This window comes from Salvelinus fontinalis, chromosome 38, assembly GCF_029448725.1.
Source record: "Salvelinus fontinalis isolate EN_2023a chromosome 38, ASM2944872v1, whole genome shotgun sequence".
NCBI lineage: Eukaryota > Metazoa > Chordata > Actinopteri > Salmoniformes > Salmonidae > Salvelinus > Salvelinus fontinalis.
The window spans coordinates 862,603-884,409 of record NC_074702.1 but is presented as its reverse complement, the minus strand read 5'-3'; the positions used below and the strand labels follow the sequence as shown (position 1 = coordinate 884,409).

Sequence of the window (21,807 nt, the reverse complement as noted above, 5' to 3'; positions counted from 1 at the left end):
ACTTTATCTCTGCTCGGTTCTTCTTGTGGTCCTAACAACGAGCCATATTAAGATACAAGGCAGAGTAATGAGAGAGGTTTCTTATGCAACCCCATTGGCTGAATGATCCCAATGAGAGCAGCAGTGGTCCTGTCTGTCATGGAGAGAGGCCTGGGCTGTGCCTCAAATGCTACCTTATTCCCTATGCAGTACACTACACGGGCTCAGGTCAAAAGTAGTGCATTATATAGGGAATAGGGTGCCATGTCGGATGTGCAGCCCTGTTCATCCGACAGCACTGAGTGGAAGGTGTTGAACTTCAACAGGAATGCAGAACAGAGCCGATTCCCTTTGACATACTTCTGTACACACCCGTCAATTGTGGAAACTGTAACCACATCTTTTCATTGATATCACTCGGCTGGGAGAGGCAAAGTTCAACATTAAAAAAATTAAAAAATGTAGCAGGCTGATTAGATACAGACAGCGTCCTCTAATTACTAATCATCAGTGACACCAACAATTACCTGAATGATTTAACAGGACTAAAAGAGCTGAATTTCTCTGTCCTTTTTTACATTTTTGTGGACAAAAGAGTGGGGAGTTTTCTCATGTTGGACAGTGGTGAAAGGTAGGAGAGCGCATGCTTAAAGAGCAGCGGTCTGGAATCAAACCCATTCTGACAGCGGTACATCGTACATGTGCTTCAGAGGAGACGGCTTAAAGTAGACTACTAGACCACCCCTTTGGCTTTTTTCACTGACCATGCAGACAACACATTTTCATAACGTGGCTTTTTACCAAAAACATAACCTTTCATAAGTCCACCCTGTCCTTAATATGAACAACAAAACAGACTCATTTACATCGTGAGGGTAAGTGTTTATGACTGGATCCAGTGGCTCTCGGACCAGAGTGCACTGCAACCTAGAGCCAAGAGAGAAATCTGGGACATAGACAGTGGATGACTGCGTTCTCTCCTCATGCGTACCTAATACAACATATGGCGATAAACAAGGCTAACGCACATGTAAAGCAGAAGTACTATAAACAACATACTGGGCCATTTATTTGTAGAATCTGACCTACGTTTGCACTTAGGTCAACTTTTTAATTACATTAGTGCTTTACTTATATACTGCTTGAGTCCGACAAAAGCAAAGACTGATTGGCAAATGCTCTCATTTAACTCTCTGACTGTGAAACACTAGATACTGTATGTAAGCCCAACGCATGTAGTGCTGCCTGCCAAGCATCGGTCATTCCCATTAACATACATGACCATATCATCAGCCACACTACCATATCATCAGCCACACTACCATATCATCATCATGTTACAAGATATAGATAGAATATTTGACGCAATAAAATCAACGTACGCCTAAAGAGTACAGAAACAGAATATACAAGGAAGAGAACTGGGTAAATGGGCTTCATGCGTCCTTACGGTAGTTTGTATGTATGAGAATATTATCATTCCAAAAAGGCTTCCTTTAGCTATTTTCCCTTCTAGATTGTCCAGGCGACATGATGTAATAATCATGCATCATAAGGCAGCGCAGGGTTCGATACAAAGGATCTGTCCAACAGTTTCAAGAGGATCTCCTATGTCATTACGGACCTTGTCCTCTTGACAGAGGTAGTAGAGAGAAGGTAACAACTACACGTGTAAAACGACGGGAGAACAAACGACATAGACTATACTATGGTTGTTTAAGTTGACAGTACGAAAGTTGTGTAATGCAGTATGAGCATGTTTCATGCGCGAGATTGGTTACATAAACTTGCAAACGTGCAGAGATTCATGGTCCAGTAGTGGTCTCTGGAATAGTCCACAGTGGCACGTGATCATTGTTATTGTGACCATGCACAGGCTGCAGTCGCCGCTCTTCTATTGCCACTTGCCAGTGCATAACGCAATACCTGGCAATACATTGAATATACGTATACACTATTGACAGCGTCTACAATTCAGTAAACGATAGTAATTCAGTAAACGAATTCTAGAACCAAACGGCGTAAAAGACCAGTGCTTTCAAATGAGGGAAAAACGAAAGCATATTTGACAATCAAGCGACTTCCTGCATATAATGCACAACATCATTTAGTGTGCAAATAAATATTGAAATACATTTACATTTGTAGCTATCAATTTGCAAATTTATAAAAAGGCATTGAACCGACTGTGTCAGTGTCAAAATAAACGCACACCAAAACAAATAAACTGTCAACATCAATAGCTGTTCTTTTGCCAAAAAACATGTAACCACATCTGTAAAATAACACATTTACCTGATATCTCAATCCTTCTCCAATCCACTGTTCTTTCTTGTCAATTCCACAAAATCATAACTGCACGTCGAGGAATGTTGGAGGTTGAAAGAACGTTGCCAACACTATATTCTCCCGCTATATAGAATCTCAAATGCCTGTCTGCTGGTCGCCTCCCAGAAAGAAATGCGGGGATAAATCCAGGCCACTGATTGGCTGCAGCTCTCCTACCACTCGTGTAAACGTCATTCTATTCTCATGGAGGTGATGTAGAATGTTGTTTTGTTTTATCCATAATAGGATAAGTGAATTCCTTCCGTTCCGTGGGAATCTCTGTTCTGCCATGCTTTTTTGCAGTATGGCGTATTCGGGGGCTTCTAAACCATCTATCAAAGGTTAGACCAGCCAGTCAGGTGATTGTACTTTCATCTGTATTAGCTGCTGCTATTCAGTCAGTTGTACTCTCATCCAATAATACTCCCATCCAATATACATTCTGAGTGAAATGTATTCCACAATAAAGAGACAGTACAGGCAGAGTGAGAAAGCAGTAGCCCATCACTAAGGTCCAAGGTCAAAGGCCATGGCATGTATATAAAAAAGATTAGAAAATAAAAACATATTTTCTCCAGGAAATGCACCCTGGCTCTAGCCCGGGTACAGGATGTCTTGTTGCTGGTCAACACATGGCCTGTGGGATTCTCTCTCTAGGGAAAGAAGATTTCCCTCAAAGATACAGTAGAGGCAATTTGCATCCCAAATGGCACCCTATTCCTTTAGTACACTACTGTTAACCAGGGCGTATAGTGTGTCATTTGGGATGCACGCTCTCTAGGGAAATAAGATATTCCCTCAAAGATAGGACAGAACCCTCTCCTTCCTTCAACGTCAACACTTCTGCTTGGAATGCACATGGGACTTGAGTCTCAAAGTCTCTGTAATGGTATCACTCTGCCCCCATCTAACCTCTGTGGGTCATTTGATTTCTAGGTATGGTTAATTCTCTGATCTTGTCCACTCATGGCAAAACGGCACCAGAGGAGGCTGGTGAGAGGAGGACACCTCATAATAATGGCTGGAATGGAGTGAACGGAATGGTATCAAACACAATACAATCATTCTGTTTCAGCCATTACTATGATCCGTGTCCTCCCCATTTAAAGTGCTACCAGCCACCACTGTGCAGCATTCATGGATTATCCAAGACACTGATTTATGTACAGCTCCAGGAAATGTTTCTTAGGAATGACAAATGCTCTGCCACTCCATTTCCTGGATATACATAGGGTGTAAATGAAGGAGATTTATTGTCGTTCAATTGTAGTTCAATAAGTCTCAGTAGCGCCACTGTGTGGTTAACTTGGAAATGGAACATTTCATTCAAGAGTTTGTACGGTATGTTTACACATTTTATTATTAAATTCTGGCAAGAACATTGTGATCTGAAATGGCTAAATTAACCAATAAAACATAAGTAAAATAATTATTTAAATCCTCAGATAAAATACATACAATTGCTGCAAAATAAATGTCCTTCCCATCACTCAGTGTAAATATCCTATTAACTATTAAAAGTCAATTATTTAAAAAAAAAAGCCAATGTCACCCCTCGCAGTCAAGATTGGAGAAATCCCATTGTCTGTCCTCTTCCATAGGAATCCAGGTTGCATCCAATGTATTCTATTCACTAGCACATTCCATAACATTCCATGATGCATTTTAGAAGCTCGGAATCCAAAGTTCCATTTCCAGGTCCAAGTAGTGATCGTCATAGGCAACAGCAGGAGGTCCGTTGGAGGCATCATGGTGGTTTCAATCCAGCATGAACATTCTATTTGTTCTCCAGTGCTGTGCTGGGTAAATACTGCTGCCGGTGGCCGATTCCATGGCTTCTGACCAGACAACATCAACAGTCATGTTTTGTTTATTTCCCAAAGATTTGACATGTTGTATCGACCCCAGTTAGTCAACATCCAGTAGGTGATCTGCTGTACTGCACACGGCCGACGTTCACTATGGAGTGTCAATGCCTTTAGTTCCTCAGGTACTGTGTGTGACCACCTGTAGAGCATCAGAGATCAGCTACTGATGAGCTCTGTCAGTGCAGGGGACCCCCCTCACACTGGCCTGCTCTGGGGCCCTCTGCACCTCCACCCAACCTCCAGCCCAATGGGTCATCCATCACCACTTCACCTTCCAGACAGAACATTTAAAACATGTCAGTGAGGAAAGAATTAGTTACACTGATAATCACCTAGGTCTGTGTCCCAAATTGCACCCTATTCCCTATGCATTTGGGACACATATCTAGTTAAATAGGAAAGACCCGGAGACCTAAATTCAGTGTCGGCATTTAAAAAAATGAACACTGAATTTAAAATGTCTGGGTAAACTTCCCGGGTATAATCTGGGTGGGTAAACTCACCTGATATAATCTGGGTAGGTAAACTCACCTGGTATAATCTGGGTGGGTAAACTCACCTGGTATAATCTGGGTGGGTGTACTCACCTGATATAATCTGGGTGGGTAAACTCACCTGGTATAATCTGGGTGGGTGTACTCACCTGATATAATCTGGGTGGGTAAACTCACCTGGTATAATCTGGGTGGGTGTACTCACCTGGTATAATCTGGGTGGGTAAACTCACCTGGTATAATCTGGGTGGGTAAACTCACCTGGTATAATCTGGGTGGGTAAACTCACCTGGTATAATCTGGGTGGGTAAACTCCCCGGGTATAATCTGGGTGGGTAAACTCACCTGGTATAATCTGGGTGGGTAAACTCACCTGGTATAATCTGGATGGGTAAACTCCCCTGGTATAATCTGGGTGGGTAAACTCACCTGATATAATCTGGGTGGGTAAACTCCCCGGGTATAATCTGGGTGGGTAAACTCACCTGGTATAATCTGGGTGGGTAAACTCCCCTGGTATAATCTGGGTGGGTAAACTCCCCTGGTATAATTTGGGTGGGTAAACTCCCTGGGTATAATCTGGGTGGGTAAACTCCCCGGGTATAATCTGGGTGGGTAAACTCACCTGGTATAATCTGGGTGGGTAAACTCACCTGGTATAATCTGGGTAGGTAAACTCCCCGGGTATAATCTGGGTGGGTAAACTCACCTGGTATAATCTGGGTGGGTAAACTCACCTGGTATAATCTGGGTGGGTAAACTCACCTGGTATAATCTGGGTGGGTAAACTCCCTTGGTATAATTTGGGTTGGTAAACTCCCTGGGTATAATCTGGGTTGGTAAACTCCCTGGGTATAATCTGGGTGGGTAAACTCACCTGATATAATCTGGGTGGGTGTACTCACCTGATATAATCTGGGTGGGTGTACTCACCTGATATAATCTGGGTAGGTATACTCACCTGATATAATCTGGGTGGGTAAACTCACCTGGTATAATCTGGGTGGGTAAACTCACCTGGTATAATCTGGGTGGGTAAACTCCCCTGGTATAATCTGGGTGGGTAAACTCCCCTGGTATAATTTGGGTTGGTAAACTCCCTGGGTATAATCTGGGTGGGTAAACTCCCCGGGTATAATCTGGGTGGGTAAACTCACCGGGTATAATCTGGGTGGGTAAACTCACCTGGTATAATCTGGGTGGGTAAACTCACCTGGTATAATCTGGGTAGGTAAACTCCCCGGGTATAATCTGGGTGGGTAAACTCACCTGGTATGATCTGGGTGGGTAAACTCACCTGGTATAATCTGGGTGGGTAAACTCACCTGGTATAATCTGGGTGGGTAAACTCCCCTGGTATAATTTGGGTTGGTAAACTCCCCTGGTATAATCTGGGTGGGTAAACTCACCTGATATAATCTGGGTGGGTGTACTCACCTGATATAATCTGGGTGGGTGTACTCACCTGATATAATCTGGGTGGGTGTACTCACCTGATATAATCTGGGTTGGTAAACTCACCTGGTATAATCTGGGTGGGTATACTCACCTGATATAATCTGGGTAGGTAAACTCACCTGGTATAATCTGGGTGGGTAAACTCCCCTGGTATAATCTGGGTGGCTATACTCCCCGGGTATAATCTGGGTGGGTAAACTCCCCTGGTATAATCTGGGTGGGTATACTCACCTAGTATAATCTGGGTGGGTATACTCACCTGATATAATCTGGGTGGGTAAACTCCCCTGGTATAATCTGGATGGGTATACTCACCTGATATAATCTGGGTGGGTAAACTCACCTGGTATAATCTGAGTGGGTAGCTCTGTGCCATAGTAAAAGCCATTTTCCTTTTCTGATGATTTAGTAAAGTTGTCCAACTAGAACAAGAACATATTGACTTATTTTATTATAACAATATTTTCTTGCAAATGGTCCTAACTGATAGTTCTGAAACAAAAGACCTTCATACAGACAATACCCAAATTATTATTTTAGAATACGATGGAAAGATCCAGAAAGTGGTTTAGTGATAACCTTTCATTTGATTAGAGTAACTGACCTCAGTACAGAAAGATCCAGAAAGTAGTTTAGTGATAACCTTTCATTTGGTTAGGGTAACTGACCTCAGTACAGAAAGATCCAGAAAGTAGTTTAGTGATAACCTTTCATTTGGTTAGGGTAACTGACCTCAGTACAGAAAGATCCAGAAAGTAGTTTAGTGATAACCTTTCATTTGGTTAGGGTAACTGACCTCAGTACAGAAAGATCCAGAAAGTCGACTTGAAATAGTTCCTGTTTCCTGATTCTTGCAGCTACCACAGAAAAAAACAAGGAGGTGCCATGCATGTGTTATTCTACAAGTCTATCTTTGAGATAACTACAAGAATGTGTTATTCTACAAGTCTATCTTTGAGATAACTACAATAATGTGTGATTCTACAAGTCTATCTTTGAGATAACTACAATAATGTGTGATTCTACAAGTCTATCTTTGAGATAACTACAATAATGTGTTATTCTACAAGTCTATCTTTGAGATCACTACAGTAATGTGTTATTCTACAAGTCTATCTTTGAGATAACTACAATAATGTGTTATTCTACAAGTCTATCTTTGAGATAACTTTTACACTTTGGAAGATTACAATTTCACAGCTGCATAGCAGGAAAACTTCCAGTACTTGTGTCTTGCAACACTGTGCATGATAACCAAACGCATCGGTATCATGATTTCCTAGTGGGATTTACCTACCTGACACTGTCTGACAACAACGCATCACAATCGATGGGGGGCTCCATTTGCTGATGATTCTAAAAAACAATCAAATCAACATATCAATCCTGAGAATACATGATTGTGTAGTCTGACTTGTACCAAACTCATGACTGTGGGATTGAAAAAATAGTTTGCAAGCAACTATTGGAATTAGGGTCGCAAATTTCCAGTAACTTTCCCAAAATGCCAAGTTTTTCCAGAAATCCTGGTTGGTTAATCACTAAGGCCAGAGAGGAGTAGTGAAACAAATGATCTGACCTGTCCTGCGTTGCCGTTGCTGTCAGATGACTGGGGAAAGCCCATCTCTATGTCCTGCTGGCTGGCCTGTCCACGCCGTCTTGTTATAATGTAGTCATACGTGCTCATTTTGTTTAACACTGCAGAGACCAGAGGAATGAAGGAAGACATACAGTATGTAGCGTCTTGTTGTGATGACCTTGTGTATTGTTGTAATGCTGCAGGAGAAACATGCTCAGAGAGAAAAATAAAGTGTTGTCATTTCAACTCACATACAGATACACTATTCCATCGGTTCCATTGTACTAAAATCAAGCTAAAATCGAGAATAAGGAAGGTATTCAAAAGTATGTTGACATATGTACAATATTTTACCCAGGTCTGGGCCCGTATTCACAAAGTCTCAGAACAGAACTGCTGATCCAGGATCACTTTTGCCTTTCAGATCATAATGAATACACTTCTTTTTTTTAAATGTTACATTTTTTATTTTACCTTTATTTAACTAGGCAAGTCAGTTAAGAAGAAATTCTTATTTTCAATGACGGCCTAGGAACAGTGGGTTAACTGCCTTGTTCAGGGGCAGAACGACAGATTTGTACCTTGTCAGCTCGGAGATTCGATCTTGCAACCTTTCGGTTACAAGTCCAACGCTCTAACCACTAGGCTACCTGCCGCCCCAGGGGGGGCTGATCCTAGATCAGCACTTTCACTCCGAGACACTTGATACATACAGCCCCTGGACCAGTAACTCACAGAGATAGATGTGGAAGCCCAGTAGGTGAACCAGCAGCAGTAGAGAGCCAGTAGCCAACATGACCGTGAGGAAGGCTACAACCAGGAGACTCCCTGAGCTTGTCTCCAAGGGTGCTAGGGGCAGGAAGACCAGCCACGTCCCGTTACTCAACACACCTACAGACAGGAAGACCAGCCACGTCCCGTTACTCAACACACCTACAGACAGGAAGACCAGCCACGTCCCGTTACTCATCACACCTACAGACAGGAAGACCAGCCACGTCCCGTTACTCATCACACCTACAGACAGGAAGACCAGCCACGTCCCGTTACTCATCACACCTACAGACAGGAAGACCAGCCACGTCCCGTTACTCAACACACCTACAGACAGGAAGACCAGCCACGTCCCGTTACTCAACACACCTACAGACAGGAAGACCAGCCACGTCCCGTTACTCATCACACCTACAGACAGGAAGACCAGCCTCGTCCCGTTACTCATCACACCTACAGACAGGAAAACCAGCAACGTCCCGTTTTTTTGCCCATCCCTGACATAGATGATCAAAATCATCATCCAATTACTCCTCTGATGACGTCATATTAAACCCAGTCGTCTGCATCGCCTCCTCTCTATCTAGTCTAGTTAAGCTGACCTAACACCACCGAAGACCACGACTCACTGGTAAACTGTGTTGAGGTGATGAACTCACTGGTAAACTGTGGTGAGGTGATGAACTCACTGGTAAACTGTGGTGCGGAGATGAACTCACTGGTAAACTGTGGTGAGGTGATGAACTCACTGGTAAACTGTGGTGAGGTGATGAACTCACTGGTAAACTGTGGTGAGGTGATGAACTCACTGGTAAACTGTGGTGCAGTGATGAACTCACTGGTAAACTGTGGTGAGGTGATGAACTCACTGGTAAACTGTGGTGCGGAGATGAACTCACTGGTAAACTGTGGTGAGGTGATGAACTCACTGGTAAACCGTGGTGAGGTGATGAACTCACTGGTAAACTGTGGTGAGGTGATGAACTCACTGGTAAACTGTGGTGAGGTGATGAACTCACTGGTAAACTGTTGTGTGTTGCGGAGATAAACTCACTGGTAAACTGTTGTGTGTTGCGGAGATAAACTCACTGGTAAACTGTTGTACAGTGCAGAGATAAACTCACTGTTAAACTGTTGTACAGTGCAGAGATAAACTCACTGTTAAACTGTTGTGTGGAGATAAACTCACTGGTAAACTGTTGTACAGTGCTGAGATAAACTCACTGGTAAACTGCTGTGCGGTGCGGAGACTGGCAGGGTCCATATAATGCTGGATGAAGATGAACAGGATGACCATGAGAAGCACGAGGACGCCCAGCGTAGCAGACAACACCGTCACAAAGAAGTACCTGAGGAGGTGAAACAGAGAAACAAGTGGCTTTGATCTCAATCAAATGTATTGGATTTAACTTTGTCCTTTTTATATGAGCCACAAAGTGCTTTCCAGTTACCCAGCCCAGACCCCAAAGAGCAAGCAAAGCAGAAGCTAAAGCAAAGTGTCAGAAATAAACTACATTTATGACAAGAATGATATTCAAAACAATAATTCCTCAAACTCTTAGTAGTCAATGTTGACTGAAATGGGGCATCCTCCCAGGCTTCCTCCTACCAGTAGTTCTGTCCCCCCACACAGTTATTCAGCCATTTACAGTGGTGGTCAAAGTCTTCAATACACTTGTTGCACACACCACAGTGTTTCACTTTTGGGTCCCTAGAGTAAGACACAGAGAAACCACATCAACCTGGTTGCAATTTCCTCAATGAGAAAAAAACACACAATTGTATCTCAATGCATAGTATAATGCAACAGGTCAGAAATATATACTTTCAAAGAGGAAATCCTGAATTCAAACCCGGAACAAAATGTCCACCCGCCACTTTTAAAAGTGAATGAAAACATTTGACCAATTCCAATTCCAGATTGCCCTTTTAAAGAGACTTAGGTGAAATACATACACATTGATTTTACACAGGTAGCAGTGTAGGTTGTGGATAACATGTGGTTGTTTCTTCTTGTCGAAGACAGGCAGTGGGTTGGAGTAGCTCTTCTTGGCACGGACGCCTGCCTCTGCTGGGTCTATAGACACGGCAGCTAGATGGGTGACCAGGTGCACAATGAAGGCTATACCAGTCAGCTGCATAGTGGAATGGTCAAGGGACTAACAAGGGAAGTATTGATACAATTTATCAAATAGCCACCATGAACAATAGTAGAATCCAAACCAGCCTGAATATCTGATTCAGTATCGATGTATGACATAAAGTGTCCACTCTCAGTCTAGATGTCATTTTCACAGACCTTACAGTGACTTCAAATGAGTATACGGTATACTAGTGAATAATATATCCTTCAACTCATTCATGATCTTCTCACAGAAGATTCCAATGTGTGTGGAAGAGCCACACATAAGAAACGGGGCATTTAGGAGAGCCATCGAGGTACACAAACGCTTCTCTATGTGAGGAGGAGTCGTAGTGCCAAGTCTGAATAAATAAACCCTTTCTGTTTCTGCCATCAACCCGCTAGCCTTTAAACAAGAGGTGCAGCCCGCTAGCCTTTAAACAAGAGGTGCGGCCCGCTAGCCTTTAAACAAGAGGTGCGGCCCGCTAGCCTTTAAACAAGAGGTGCGGCCCGCTAGCCTTTAAACAAGAGGTGCGGCCCGCTAGCCTTTAAACAAGAGGTGCGGCCCGCTAGCCTTTAAACAAGAGGTCCGGCCCGCTAGCCTTTAAACAAGAGGTGCGGCCCGCTAGCCTTTAAACAAGAGGTGCGGCCCGCTAGCCTTTAAACAAGAGGTGCGGCCCGCTAGCCTTTAAACATGAGGTGCGGCCCGCTAGCCTTTAAACAAGAGGTGCGGCCCGCTAGCCTTTAAACAAGAGGTGCGGCCCGCTAGCCTTTAAACAAGAGGTGCGGCCCGCTAGCCTTTAAACAAGAGGTGCGGCCCGCTAGCCTTTAAACAAGAGGTGCGGCCCGCTAGCCTTTAAACAAGAGGTGCGGCCCGCTAGCCTTTAAACAAGAGGTGCGGCCCGCTAGCCTTTAAACAAGAGGTGCGGCCCGCTAGCCTTTAAACAAGAGGTGCGGCCCGCTAGCCTTTAAACAAGAGGTGCGGCCCGCTAGCCTTTAAACAAGAGGTGCGGCCCGCTAGCCTTTAAACAAGAGGTGCGGCCCGCTAGCCTTTAAACAAGAGGTGCGGCCCGCTAGCCTTTAAACAAGAGGTGCGGCCCGCTAGCCTTTAAACAAGAGGTGCGGCCCGCTAGCCTTTAAACAAGAGGTGCGGCCCGCTAGCCTTTAAACAAGAGGTGCGGCCCGCTAGCCTTTAAACAAGAGGTGCGGCCCGCTAGCCTTTAAACAAGAGGTGCGGCCCGCTAGCCTTTAAACAAGAGGTGCGGCCCGCTAGCCTTTAAACAAGAGGTGCGGCCCGCTAGCCTTTAAACAAGAGGTGAGGCCCGCTAGCCTTTAAACAAGAGGTGCGGCCCGCTAGCCTTTAAACAAGAGGTGCGGCCCGCTAGCCTTTAAACAAGAGGTGCGGCCCGCTAGCCTTTAAACAAGAGGTGCGGCCCGCTAGCCTTTAAACAAGAGGTGCGGCCCGCTAGCCTTTAAACAAGAGGTGCGGCCCGCTAGCCTTTAAACAAGAGGTGCGGCCCGCTAGCCTTTAAACAAGAGGTGCAACCCGCTAGCCTTTAAACAAGAGGTGCAACCCGCTAGCCTTTAAACAAGAGGTGCGGCCCGCTAGCCTTTAAACAAGAGGTGCAGCATGCTAGCCTTTAAACAAGAGGTGCGGCCTGCTAGCCTTTAAACAAGAGGTGCGACCCGCTAGCCTTTAAACAAGAGGTGCGACCCGCTAGCCTTTAAACAAGAGGTGCGACCCGCTAGCCTTTAAACAAGAGGTGCGGCCCGCTAGCCTTTAAACAAGAGGTGCGACCTGCTAGCCTTTAAACAAGAGGTGAGGCCTGCTAGCCTTTAAACAAGAGGTGCAGCATGCTAGCCTTTAAACAAGAGGTGCGACCCGCTAGCCTTTAAACAAGAGGTGCGACCCGCTAGCCTTTAAACAAGAGGTGCGACCTGCTAGCCTTTAAACAAGAGGTGCGGCCCGCTAGCCTTTAAACAAGAGGTGCGGCCCGCTAGCCTTTAAACAAGAGGTGCGACCTGCTAGCCTTTAAACAAGAGGTGAGGCCTGCTAGCCTTTAAACAAGAGGTGCAGCATGCTAGCCTTTAAACAAGAGGTGCAACCTGCTAGCCTTTAAACAAGAGGTGCAACCTGCTAGCCTTTAAACAAGAGGTGCAGCATGCTAGCCTTTAAACAAGAGGTGCAACCTGCTAGCCTTTAAACAAGAGGTGCGGCCTGCTAGCCTTTAAACAAGAGGTGCGACCTGCTAGCCTTTAAACAAGAGGTGCAGCATGCTAGCCTTTAAACAAGAGGTGCAACCTGCTAGCCTTTAAACAAGAGGTGCGGCCTGCTAGCCTTTAAACAAGAGGTGCGACCTGCTAGCCTTTAAACAAGAGGTGCAGCATGCTAGCCTTTAAACAAGAGGTGCGACCTGCTAGCCTTTAAACAAGAGGTGCGGCCTGCTAGCCTTTAAACAAGAGGTGCGACCTGCTAGCCTTTAAACAAGAGGTGCAGCATGCTAGCCTTTAAACAAGAGGTGCAGCTGACATCATACAGCAGTCAAATCAAGATAAAAGAGCTGTGATGACAGTGGCTTACATCCCAAATGGCACCCTATTCCCTACATAGTGCACTACTTTAGGTCAAAAGTCGTGTACTATGTAGGAAATAGGGTGCCATTTGGGACGCACTGCAACACTAAAGCCTTCTGTGCAATTTATAGGTCTTGCTCTTCACTCAAAGCAGAAATATTTCAGGAACTGAAACCAAGCAAGACATCTCACAGAAAACAGAAAACATCTGACCTGAGCACCTTGATCAAATGTTTACACTTATTTGAGTTGCAAATGACTTTTGGTACTATTCTATTGGTTCTACTTGTACCTGGAAAACTAAATCAAATGGTTCTACTTGTACCAGGCAAAGTCAATCGAGTGCAGCTCAAGTATTTGAAAGTATTTGACCCAGGCCCCCTTGAAACCTCTTCAACCTCTGCTTTCGACCCAGAGTCCTTGACTCACATTTACATTTACATTTAAGTCATTTAGCAGACGCTCTTATCCAGAGCGACTTACAAATTGGTGCATTCACCTAATGACATCCAGTGGAGCAGCCACTTTACAATAGTGCATCTAAATCTTTTAAGGGGGGGGGGGGGGGGGCAGAAGGATTGCTTTATCCTATCCTAGGTATTCCTTGAAGAGGTGGGGTTTCAGGTGTCTCCGGAAGGTGGTGATTGACTCCGCTGTCCTGGCGTCGTGAGGGAGTTTGTTCCACCATTGGGGTGCCAGAGCAGCGAACAGTTTTGACTGGGCTGAGCGGGAACTGTACTTCCTCAGTGGTAGGGAGGCGAGCAGGCCAGAGGTGGATGAACGCAGTGCCCTTGTTTGGGTGTAGGGCCTGATCAGAGCCTGAAGGTACTGAGGTGCCGTTCCCCTCACAGCTCCGTAGGCAAGCACCATGGTCTTGTAGCGGATGCGAGCTTCAACTGGAAGCCAGTGGAGAGAGCGGAGGAGCGGGGTGACGTGAGAGAACTTGGGAAGGTTGAACACCAGACGGGCTGCGGCGTTCTGGATGAGTTGTAGGGGTTTGATGGCACAGGCAGGGAGCCCAGCCAACAGCGAGTTGCAGTAATCCAGACGGGAGATGACAAGTGCCTGGATTAGGACCTGCGCCGCTTCCTGTGTGAGGCAGGGTCGTACTCTGCGGATGTTGTAGAGCATGAACCTACAGGAACGGGCCACCGCCTTGATGTTAGTTGAGAACGACAGGGTGTTGTCCAGGATCACGCCAAGGTTCTTAGCGCTCTGGGAGGAGGACACAATGGAGTTGTCAACCGTGATGGCGAGATCATGGAACGGGCAGTCCTTCCCCGGGAGGAAGAGCAGCTCCGTCTTGCCGAGGTTCAGCTTGAGGTGGTGATCCGTCATCCACACTGATATGTCTGCCAGACATGCAGAGATGCGATTCGCCACCTGGTCATCAGAAGGGGGAAAGGAGAAGATTAGTTGTGTGTCGTCTGCATAGCAATGATAGGAGAGACCATGTGAGGTTATGACAGAGCCAAGTGACTTGGTGTATAGCGAGAATAGGAGAGGGCCTAGAACAGAGCCCTGGGGGACACCAGTGGTGAGAGCGCGTGGTGAGGAGACAGATTCTCGCCACGCCACCTGGTAGGAGCGACCTGTCAGGTAGGACGCAATCCAAGCGTGGGCCGCGCCGGAGATGCCCAACTCGGAGAGGGTGGAGAGGAGGATCTGATGGTTCACAGTATCGAAGGCAGCCGATAGGTCTAGAAGGATGAGAGCAGAGGAAAGAGAGTTAGCTTTAGCAGTGCGGAGCGCCTCCGTGATACAGAGAAGAGCAGTCTCAGTTGAGTGACTAGTCTTGAAACCTGACTGATTTGGATCAAGAAGGTCATTCTGAGAGAGATAGCAGGAGAGCTGGCCAAGGACGGCACGTTCAAGAGTTTTGGAGAGAAAAGAAAGAAGGGATACTCCTTGAGTAAAGGTTACAGAGTAGGCCATGTGGCTCCAGGGTGAAGGTAGTAGTGGGATATAGATCCCAAAGCCAACTACAGCCATGTAGCTGTATATTGTCCATCCCACCAGCTGGAAGGAGTGAGGGGGACAGGCCCAGCCGTTAACCCTGGAGAGAGATGCCGTTGAGGGGGTCACCAGCTCATTCCTGCTGCTGGCGCGCGCAGGGGCCGTCCGCCTCAGCCCCCGCCCAAAACAGCTCATCTGGAACACAGAAGACAGCGACACATAGGACCAAGGTCCCAAAATGGCACCCTATTCAGTGCACTACTTTAAACCAGGACCCATAGTGCTCTGATCAAATATTGTGCGCTATATAGAGACTAGTGTGCCATTTGGGACGCACCCAGGCATTTCTCCTGACCACAATACCTGACCAGGAAAACCTCTCTGGTTATAGACTATGCTGACTAGGACCCTGGTTATAGACTATGATGACTAGGACCCTGGTTATAGACTATGCTGACTAGGACCCTGGTTATAGACTATGATGACTAGGACCCTGGTTATAGACTATGATGACTAGGACCCTGGTTATAGACTATGATGACTAGGACCCTGGTTATAGACTATACTGACTAGGACCCTGGTTATAGACTATACTGACTAGGACCCTGGTTATAGACTATACTGACTAGGACCCTGGTTATAGACTATACTGACTAGGACCCTGGTTATAGACTATGCTGACTAGGACCCTGGTTATAGTCTATGATGACTAGGACCCTGGTTATAGGCTATGATGACTAGGACCCTGGTTATAGACTATGATGACTAGGACCCTGGTTATAGACTATGCTGACTAGGACCCTGGTTATAGACTATGCTGACTAGGACCCTGGTTATAGACTATGATGACTAGGACCCTGGTTATAGACTATGCTGACTAGGACCCTGGTTATAGACTATGATGACTAGGACCCTGGTTATAGACTATGATGACTAGGATCCTGGTTATAGACTATGCTGACTAGGACCCTGGTTATAGACTATGATGACTAGGACCCTAGTTATAGACTATACTGACTAGGACCCTGGTTATAGACTATACTGACTAGGACCCTGGTTATAGACTATACTGACTAGGACCCTGGTTATAGACTATGATGACTAGGACCCTGGTTATAGACTATGCTGACTAGGACCCTGGTTATAGACTATGATGACTAGGACCCTGGTTATAGACTATGCTGACTAGGACCCTGGTTATAGACTATAACCCCTGGTTATAGACTATGATGACTAGGACCCTGGTTATAGACTATGCTGACTAGGACCCTGGTTATAGACTATGCTGACTAGGACCCTGGTTATAGACTATGATGACTAGGACCCTGGTTATAGTCTATGCTGACTAGGACCCTGGTTATAGACTATGATGACTAGGACCCTGGTTATAGACTATGCTGACTAGGACCCTGGTTATAGACTACAACCCCTGGTTATAGTCTATGATGACTAGGACCCTGGTTATATACTATGCTGACTAGGACCCTGGTTATAGACTATGATGACTAGGACCCTGGTTATAGACTATGCTGACTAGGACCCTGGTTATAGTCTATGATGACTAGGACCCTGGTTATAGACTACAACCCTGGTTATAGACTATGCTGACTAGGACCCTGGTTATAGACTATGATGACTAGGACCCTGGTTATAGACTATGATGACTAGGACCCTGGTTATAGTCTATGCTGACTAGGACCCTGGTTATAGACTATGCTGACTAGGACCCTGGTTATAGACTATGCTGACTAGGACCCTGGTTATAGACTATGCTGACTAGGATACAAAGTTCTTCATTTTTTGTGTCAAATGGCCAAGGACAACTTGCCCCCTTCCATCATCACACCAAAAGTGAAAGGGATGTTTTGTGTCTCTTTTAGAATGCATGATGCCACACTGATAGGCTGCGGTTACATTTGCCAGGGAAATGAGTTGAGTTGGAGCATGACGGCATCGTTACCATCCCCCACAACCATCCTGTATCAACAGCTTATCTCACAGTGTCCATAGTGGTTCAGCATAATATCTAAACACTCTGTGTCGACGTCCCAAATGGCACCCGATTCCCTATATATTACACTACTTCTGACCAGGACCCATAGCACTCTAGTCTAATGTAGTGCCCTATTTAAAGAACAGGGTGCCGTTTGGGACGGACCCAACTGTGGTCATAATATCCAACCCTTCTGGACGGTTTTGGTTAAGATGAAAACAAATCTACTTCCTTTTCATTGGACTATCGGGTTTTTAAAAACAGAAGTTCGTTTCACAAGGAGGATATTGCTTTGAGCAGTCAGCCAGTCACAACATTTTAACCTTTCCCAATCAAAGCTGAACTTTTTCTATGACATTTACCCGGACAAACTCCTCCTATGCCACTATGTTTCTATCGTTTTTTCTGACTTTAAATGGTCCCTTCCTCGTCTTACCTTCTCCACTAAGCTGTCAAAATCATAATGACCATTCTCTTTATTCTCAAAATTCAATTGTCAGAATGTTAGTGTATGAAAAATGATGATGCTGTAGAGCTAATCGTATTGTCATCATCTTAATTTTGGCACACCTGGGCATTGAGCCAGCGCTTTGACATGGGCGTATGATCCTGTCTGCCTCCTGAGTTCATTGACAGGGGTTGAAATTCGGTTGCCTAGCAAATTCAGTAATTAAATCCCTGTGGCGTATTCATTAAGCGCCATACGGAAGAAAATGTACTGAAACTGGGAAAGACAAGTCTGGACTTGTCCAATAAGACACCCTCGTTTTCGTTTGCAGTTGCAAAACGTTTTGCTCCGGTGTGGACTAATGAATAGGACCCAGGCTTCTTATTTGCGCTCCTGCCAATCAGATGGTTTCTCCGACTACACTGTTTTGCTAGGCAAATAATGTAGCCCTAGTTCCCACAATAGTTTAAACATAAATTGAGACATGAAAATGTAGTGAGTCAAATGGCTTTATTATATAGAAGCCATAACAAAATCCACCAACCGAACGTTTGTAACTGCGAATGTTCCATGATGCGTTTTGTTTTCATCATCTGTCAGTCACACACACTCAACGCTAGCAAACACCACAATCAGAACTAAACATTTTCCAAAACACCAACGTGCACAGCTGCAAACATAAAATACATACTGATTATACACATATCAAAACACAATCAAACATGCTATTGAAGTTTACCTTTTTACATCTGTAAAGTGTATTCAAAATTATTAGAAAATTACTTACTTTTTTCGGGTGGCGTTCAAAAACGAAAAGCACACTGTGATGAAAAAAATAAATATTTGCTCAAATTAAGAAGCAGAATTCACCGTCTTGATTGCCCATAATTGTTTGGTTCACCCAGTCGGACTTTTGTCTCAACTACAGTCTCTTGCAAAAGCGCACTGAATCAATTGAGCAGACAACAATTAGGAAGGCTACTAGGCTGTAAAAAATGTAAAGTAGGTAAGATCCATATAAAAGGGACTCGCACGGTGGATGTCAGTCAAAGTCAATCATCATGTTGGAGAACTTATCTCGCGGTGCGACCACTGCTATGGAAACTGGCCTTGGAGAAACGCGCATGCCCCGTACGCGGTGCTAATATAACACCCTCTGAAAGGATGCCTTTAAAATTTACAAGGCTGACCGCACAACCAAGTTGAGTACTTTGCATACCTATTTTTTTTTTTAATTTTAAATAAAAATGAATTATGTGTGTTACATATGCAGCCTAGAACTCTAGCCCTATAACCTTGGCATTGCAATCAACTTCATGTAGCCATAATTAGGGAGATTCCTTCCCATGACTTGTTTGTTTCTTTAGGAGTAATTTACTTTACAGTTATTATGCTACATCAGTTATACCCTCCACGGAACAGGAACCAGGTAGGAAATACTGTGGCAGTGAAACTTCTGCTTTCTTAACAGACTCCTACACGTGCTTTAAAGTTTGCATCCTAAATGGAACCCTGTGTTCCTTATAGTGCACTTTTTTCCAGGGCCCATTTGGGATGCAACCTTCAAAGAAGGTGAAGGAGTCTGTTCCAGTTCATCCCAAAGTTGTTCGATGGGGTTGAGAGTTCCCTTCACTGGAACTAAGGGGCCTAGCCAGAACCATGAAAAACAGCCCCAGACCATTATTCTTCCTCCACCAAACTTTACAGTTGGCACTATGCATTGGGGCAGGTAGGGCTCTCCTGGCATCCGCCAAACCCAGATTCTTCTGTCAGACTGCTAGATGGTGAAGCGTGACTCATCACTCAAGAGAACGCATTTCCACTGCTCCAAAGTCCAATGGCGGCGAGCTTTGCACCACTCCAGCCGACGCTTGGCATTGCGCATGGTGATATCAGGCTTGTGTGCGGCTGCTCGGCCATGGAAAACCACTTCATGAAGCTCCTGACGAACAGTTCTTGTGCTGATGTTGCTTCCAGGGGCAATTTGAAACTCAGTAGTGAGTGTTGTAACCGAGGACAGATAATTTTTATGCCCTACAACAGGGGTGTCAAACTCATTCCACGGAGGGCCTTGTGTCTGCAGGTTTTTGGTTTTTCCTTTCAATAAAGCCCTAGACAACCAGGTGTGGGGAGTTCCTAACTAATTAGTGATGTTAATTCATCAATCAAGTACAAGGGAGGAACGAAAACCCGCAGACACTCGGCCCTCCGTGGAATGAGTTTGACACCTGTGCCCTACAAGCATCAGCACTCGATGGTCCCGTTCTGTGAGCTTGTGTGGCCTACCACTCGCGTCGGAGTCGTTGTTGCTCCTAGACGTTTCCATATTACAATAACAGCACTTACAGTTGACCGGGGAAGCTCTAGCAGGGAAGAAATTTGACAAACTTACTTGTTGAATAGGTGGAATCCTATGACGGTGCCACGTTGAAAGTCACTGAGCTCTTCAGTAAAGCCATTCTACTGTCAATGTTTGTCTATGGAGATTGCATGGCTGTGTGCTCAATTTTATACACCTGTCAGCAACGGGTGTGGCTGAAATAGCAGAATATCCTAATTTGAAGGTGTCCACATACTTTTGTATATAATTTCTAAGTGGTTCCTTTGTATCCTGTTTCTTACCAGTCCCTAATGGTCTGAATGAACCCTTTTCATAACTTAATGGGCATAAACCAGCACAGACCTACTAACAGCATTGACATTGATTTCAGTGTGATGTTTTGAACTGAACATAGTCTCTTTCCTCTCAGCCACAGAGATACAGTGGCTGTGAGAAGAGACGGAACATTGCATGGAAACTGTGTTACCTTTCCATGAATACAAGAGTCCATTCTAGAATTGTCCTTAAATAGAACAGACAGTCCAGCTACAACTGGTGGGTTGGACATGTAGCTTAGCAACAATAGCTCTTGGGTGGCCTGTAAGAGATTCCACTCCAACTTGCTTGTTCCTTTTCTCACTAACAGTGGGCAGCCATGTAAACACAGGGACCAGTCCTTTTCACACCGGACCAACACAAACCTGCGTGAGAGGAGGACTTCACAAGGAGGAAAGTTGGTAGGCTCCTGGGGCCTTAATACACTGCTCAAAAAAATAAAGGGAACACTTAAACAACACAATGTAACTCCAAGTCAATCACACTTCTGTGAAATCAAACTGTCCACTTAGGAAGCAACACTGATTGTCAATAAATTTCACATGCTGTTATGCAAATGGAATAGACAAAAGGTGGAAATTATAGGCAATTAGCAAGACACCCCCCAAAACAGGAGTGATTCTGCAGGTGGTGACCACAGACCACTTCTCAGTTCCAATGCTTCCTGGCTGATGTTTTGGTCACTTTTGAATGCTGGCGGTGCTCTCACTCTAGTGGTAGCATGAGACGGAGTCTACAACCCACACAAGTGGCTCAGGTAGTGCAGTTCATCCAGGATGGCACATCAATGCGAACTGTGGCAAAAAGGTTTGCTGTGTCTGTCAGCGTAGTGTCCAGAGCATGCAGGCGCTACCAGAAGACAGGCCAGTACATCAGGAGACGTGGAGGAGGCCGTAGGAGGGCAACAACCCAGCAGCAGGACCGCTACCTCCGCCTTAGTGCAAGGAGGTGCACTGCCAGAGCCCTGCAAAATGACCTCCAGCAGGCCACAAATGTGCATGTGTCAGCATATGGTCTCACAAGGGGTTTGAGGATCTCATCTCGGTACCTAATGGCAGTCAGGCTACCTCTGGCGAGCACATGGAGGGCTGTGCGGCCCCACAAAGAAATGCCACCCCACACCATGACTGACCCATCGCCAAACCGGTCATGCTGGAGGATGTTGCAGGCAGCAGAACGTTCTCCACGGCGTCTCCAGACTCTGTCACATGTGCTCATGTGCTCAGTGTGAACCTGCTTTCATCTGTGAAGAGCACAGGGCGCCAGTGGCGAATTTGCCAATCTTGGTGTTCTCTGGCAAATGCCAAACGTCCTGCACGGTGTTGGGCTGTAAGCACAACCCCCACCTGTGGACGTCGGGCCCTCATACCACCCTCATGGAGTCTGTTTCTGACCGTTTGAGCAGACACATGCACATTTGTGGCCTGCTGGAGGTCATTTTGCAGGGCGCTGGCAGTGCACCTCCTTGCACAAAGTCGGAGGTAGCGGTCCTGCTGCTGGGTTGTTGCCCTCCTACGGCCTCCTCCACGTCTCCTGATGTACTGGCCTGTCTCCTGGTAGCGCCTGCATGCTCTGGAC

The 21,807-nt window shown here is 45.5% G+C and overlaps 2 protein-coding genes across 9 annotated transcripts in view; both read right to left on the bottom strand.

The window, feature by feature from the left end:
• The window catches only part of LOC129837846 (tubulin polymerization-promoting protein), a 40,274-nt gene extending 37,847 nt beyond the window's left edge, over nucleotides 1-2,427 (bottom strand). Inside the window, exon 1 of one of the 3 annotated variants that reach the window (XM_055904319.1) lies at nucleotides 2,275-2,427. The gene's annotated coding sequence lies outside the window, so the exon portion shown is untranslated. Of the gene's footprint in view, nucleotides 1-1,429; nucleotides 1,779-2,274 lie in introns of those variants that run through there. The other 2 variants (XM_055904317.1, XM_055904318.1) reach the window with 2 other exon arrangements.
• A 1,222-nt stretch (nucleotides 2,428-3,649) lies between these two features.
• zdhhc11 (zinc finger DHHC-type containing 11) lies at nucleotides 3,650-19,632 on the bottom strand. Of its 6 annotated transcripts, none has more exons than XM_055904310.1 (11): nucleotides 18,361-19,631; nucleotides 15,100-15,327; nucleotides 10,437-10,615; nucleotides 10,090-10,191; nucleotides 9,705-9,829; nucleotides 8,442-8,933; nucleotides 7,707-7,825; nucleotides 7,425-7,483; nucleotides 6,924-6,984; nucleotides 6,471-6,549; nucleotides 3,650-4,314 (listed from the first exon to the last, which is right to left on the bottom strand). In XM_055904310.1, the coding sequence occupies exons 2-11, from the start codon at nucleotides 15,325-15,327 to the stop codon at nucleotides 4,286-4,288; spliced, it is 1,473 nt and encodes a 490-aa protein (XP_055760285.1). In that variant the 5' UTR covers nucleotides 18,361-19,631; the 3' UTR covers nucleotides 3,650-4,285. The 6 variants fall into 6 exon arrangements, 5 of the variants coding, with proteins under 5 accessions (XP_055760285.1, XP_055760283.1, XP_055760284.1 ...); XM_055904308.1 differs by having other exon boundaries at nucleotides 3,650-4,446; nucleotides 18,361-19,629; XM_055904309.1 differs by having other exon boundaries at nucleotides 3,650-4,446; nucleotides 8,442-8,891; nucleotides 18,361-19,629.
• Between the last annotated feature and the right edge of the window lie 2,175 nt (nucleotides 19,633-21,807).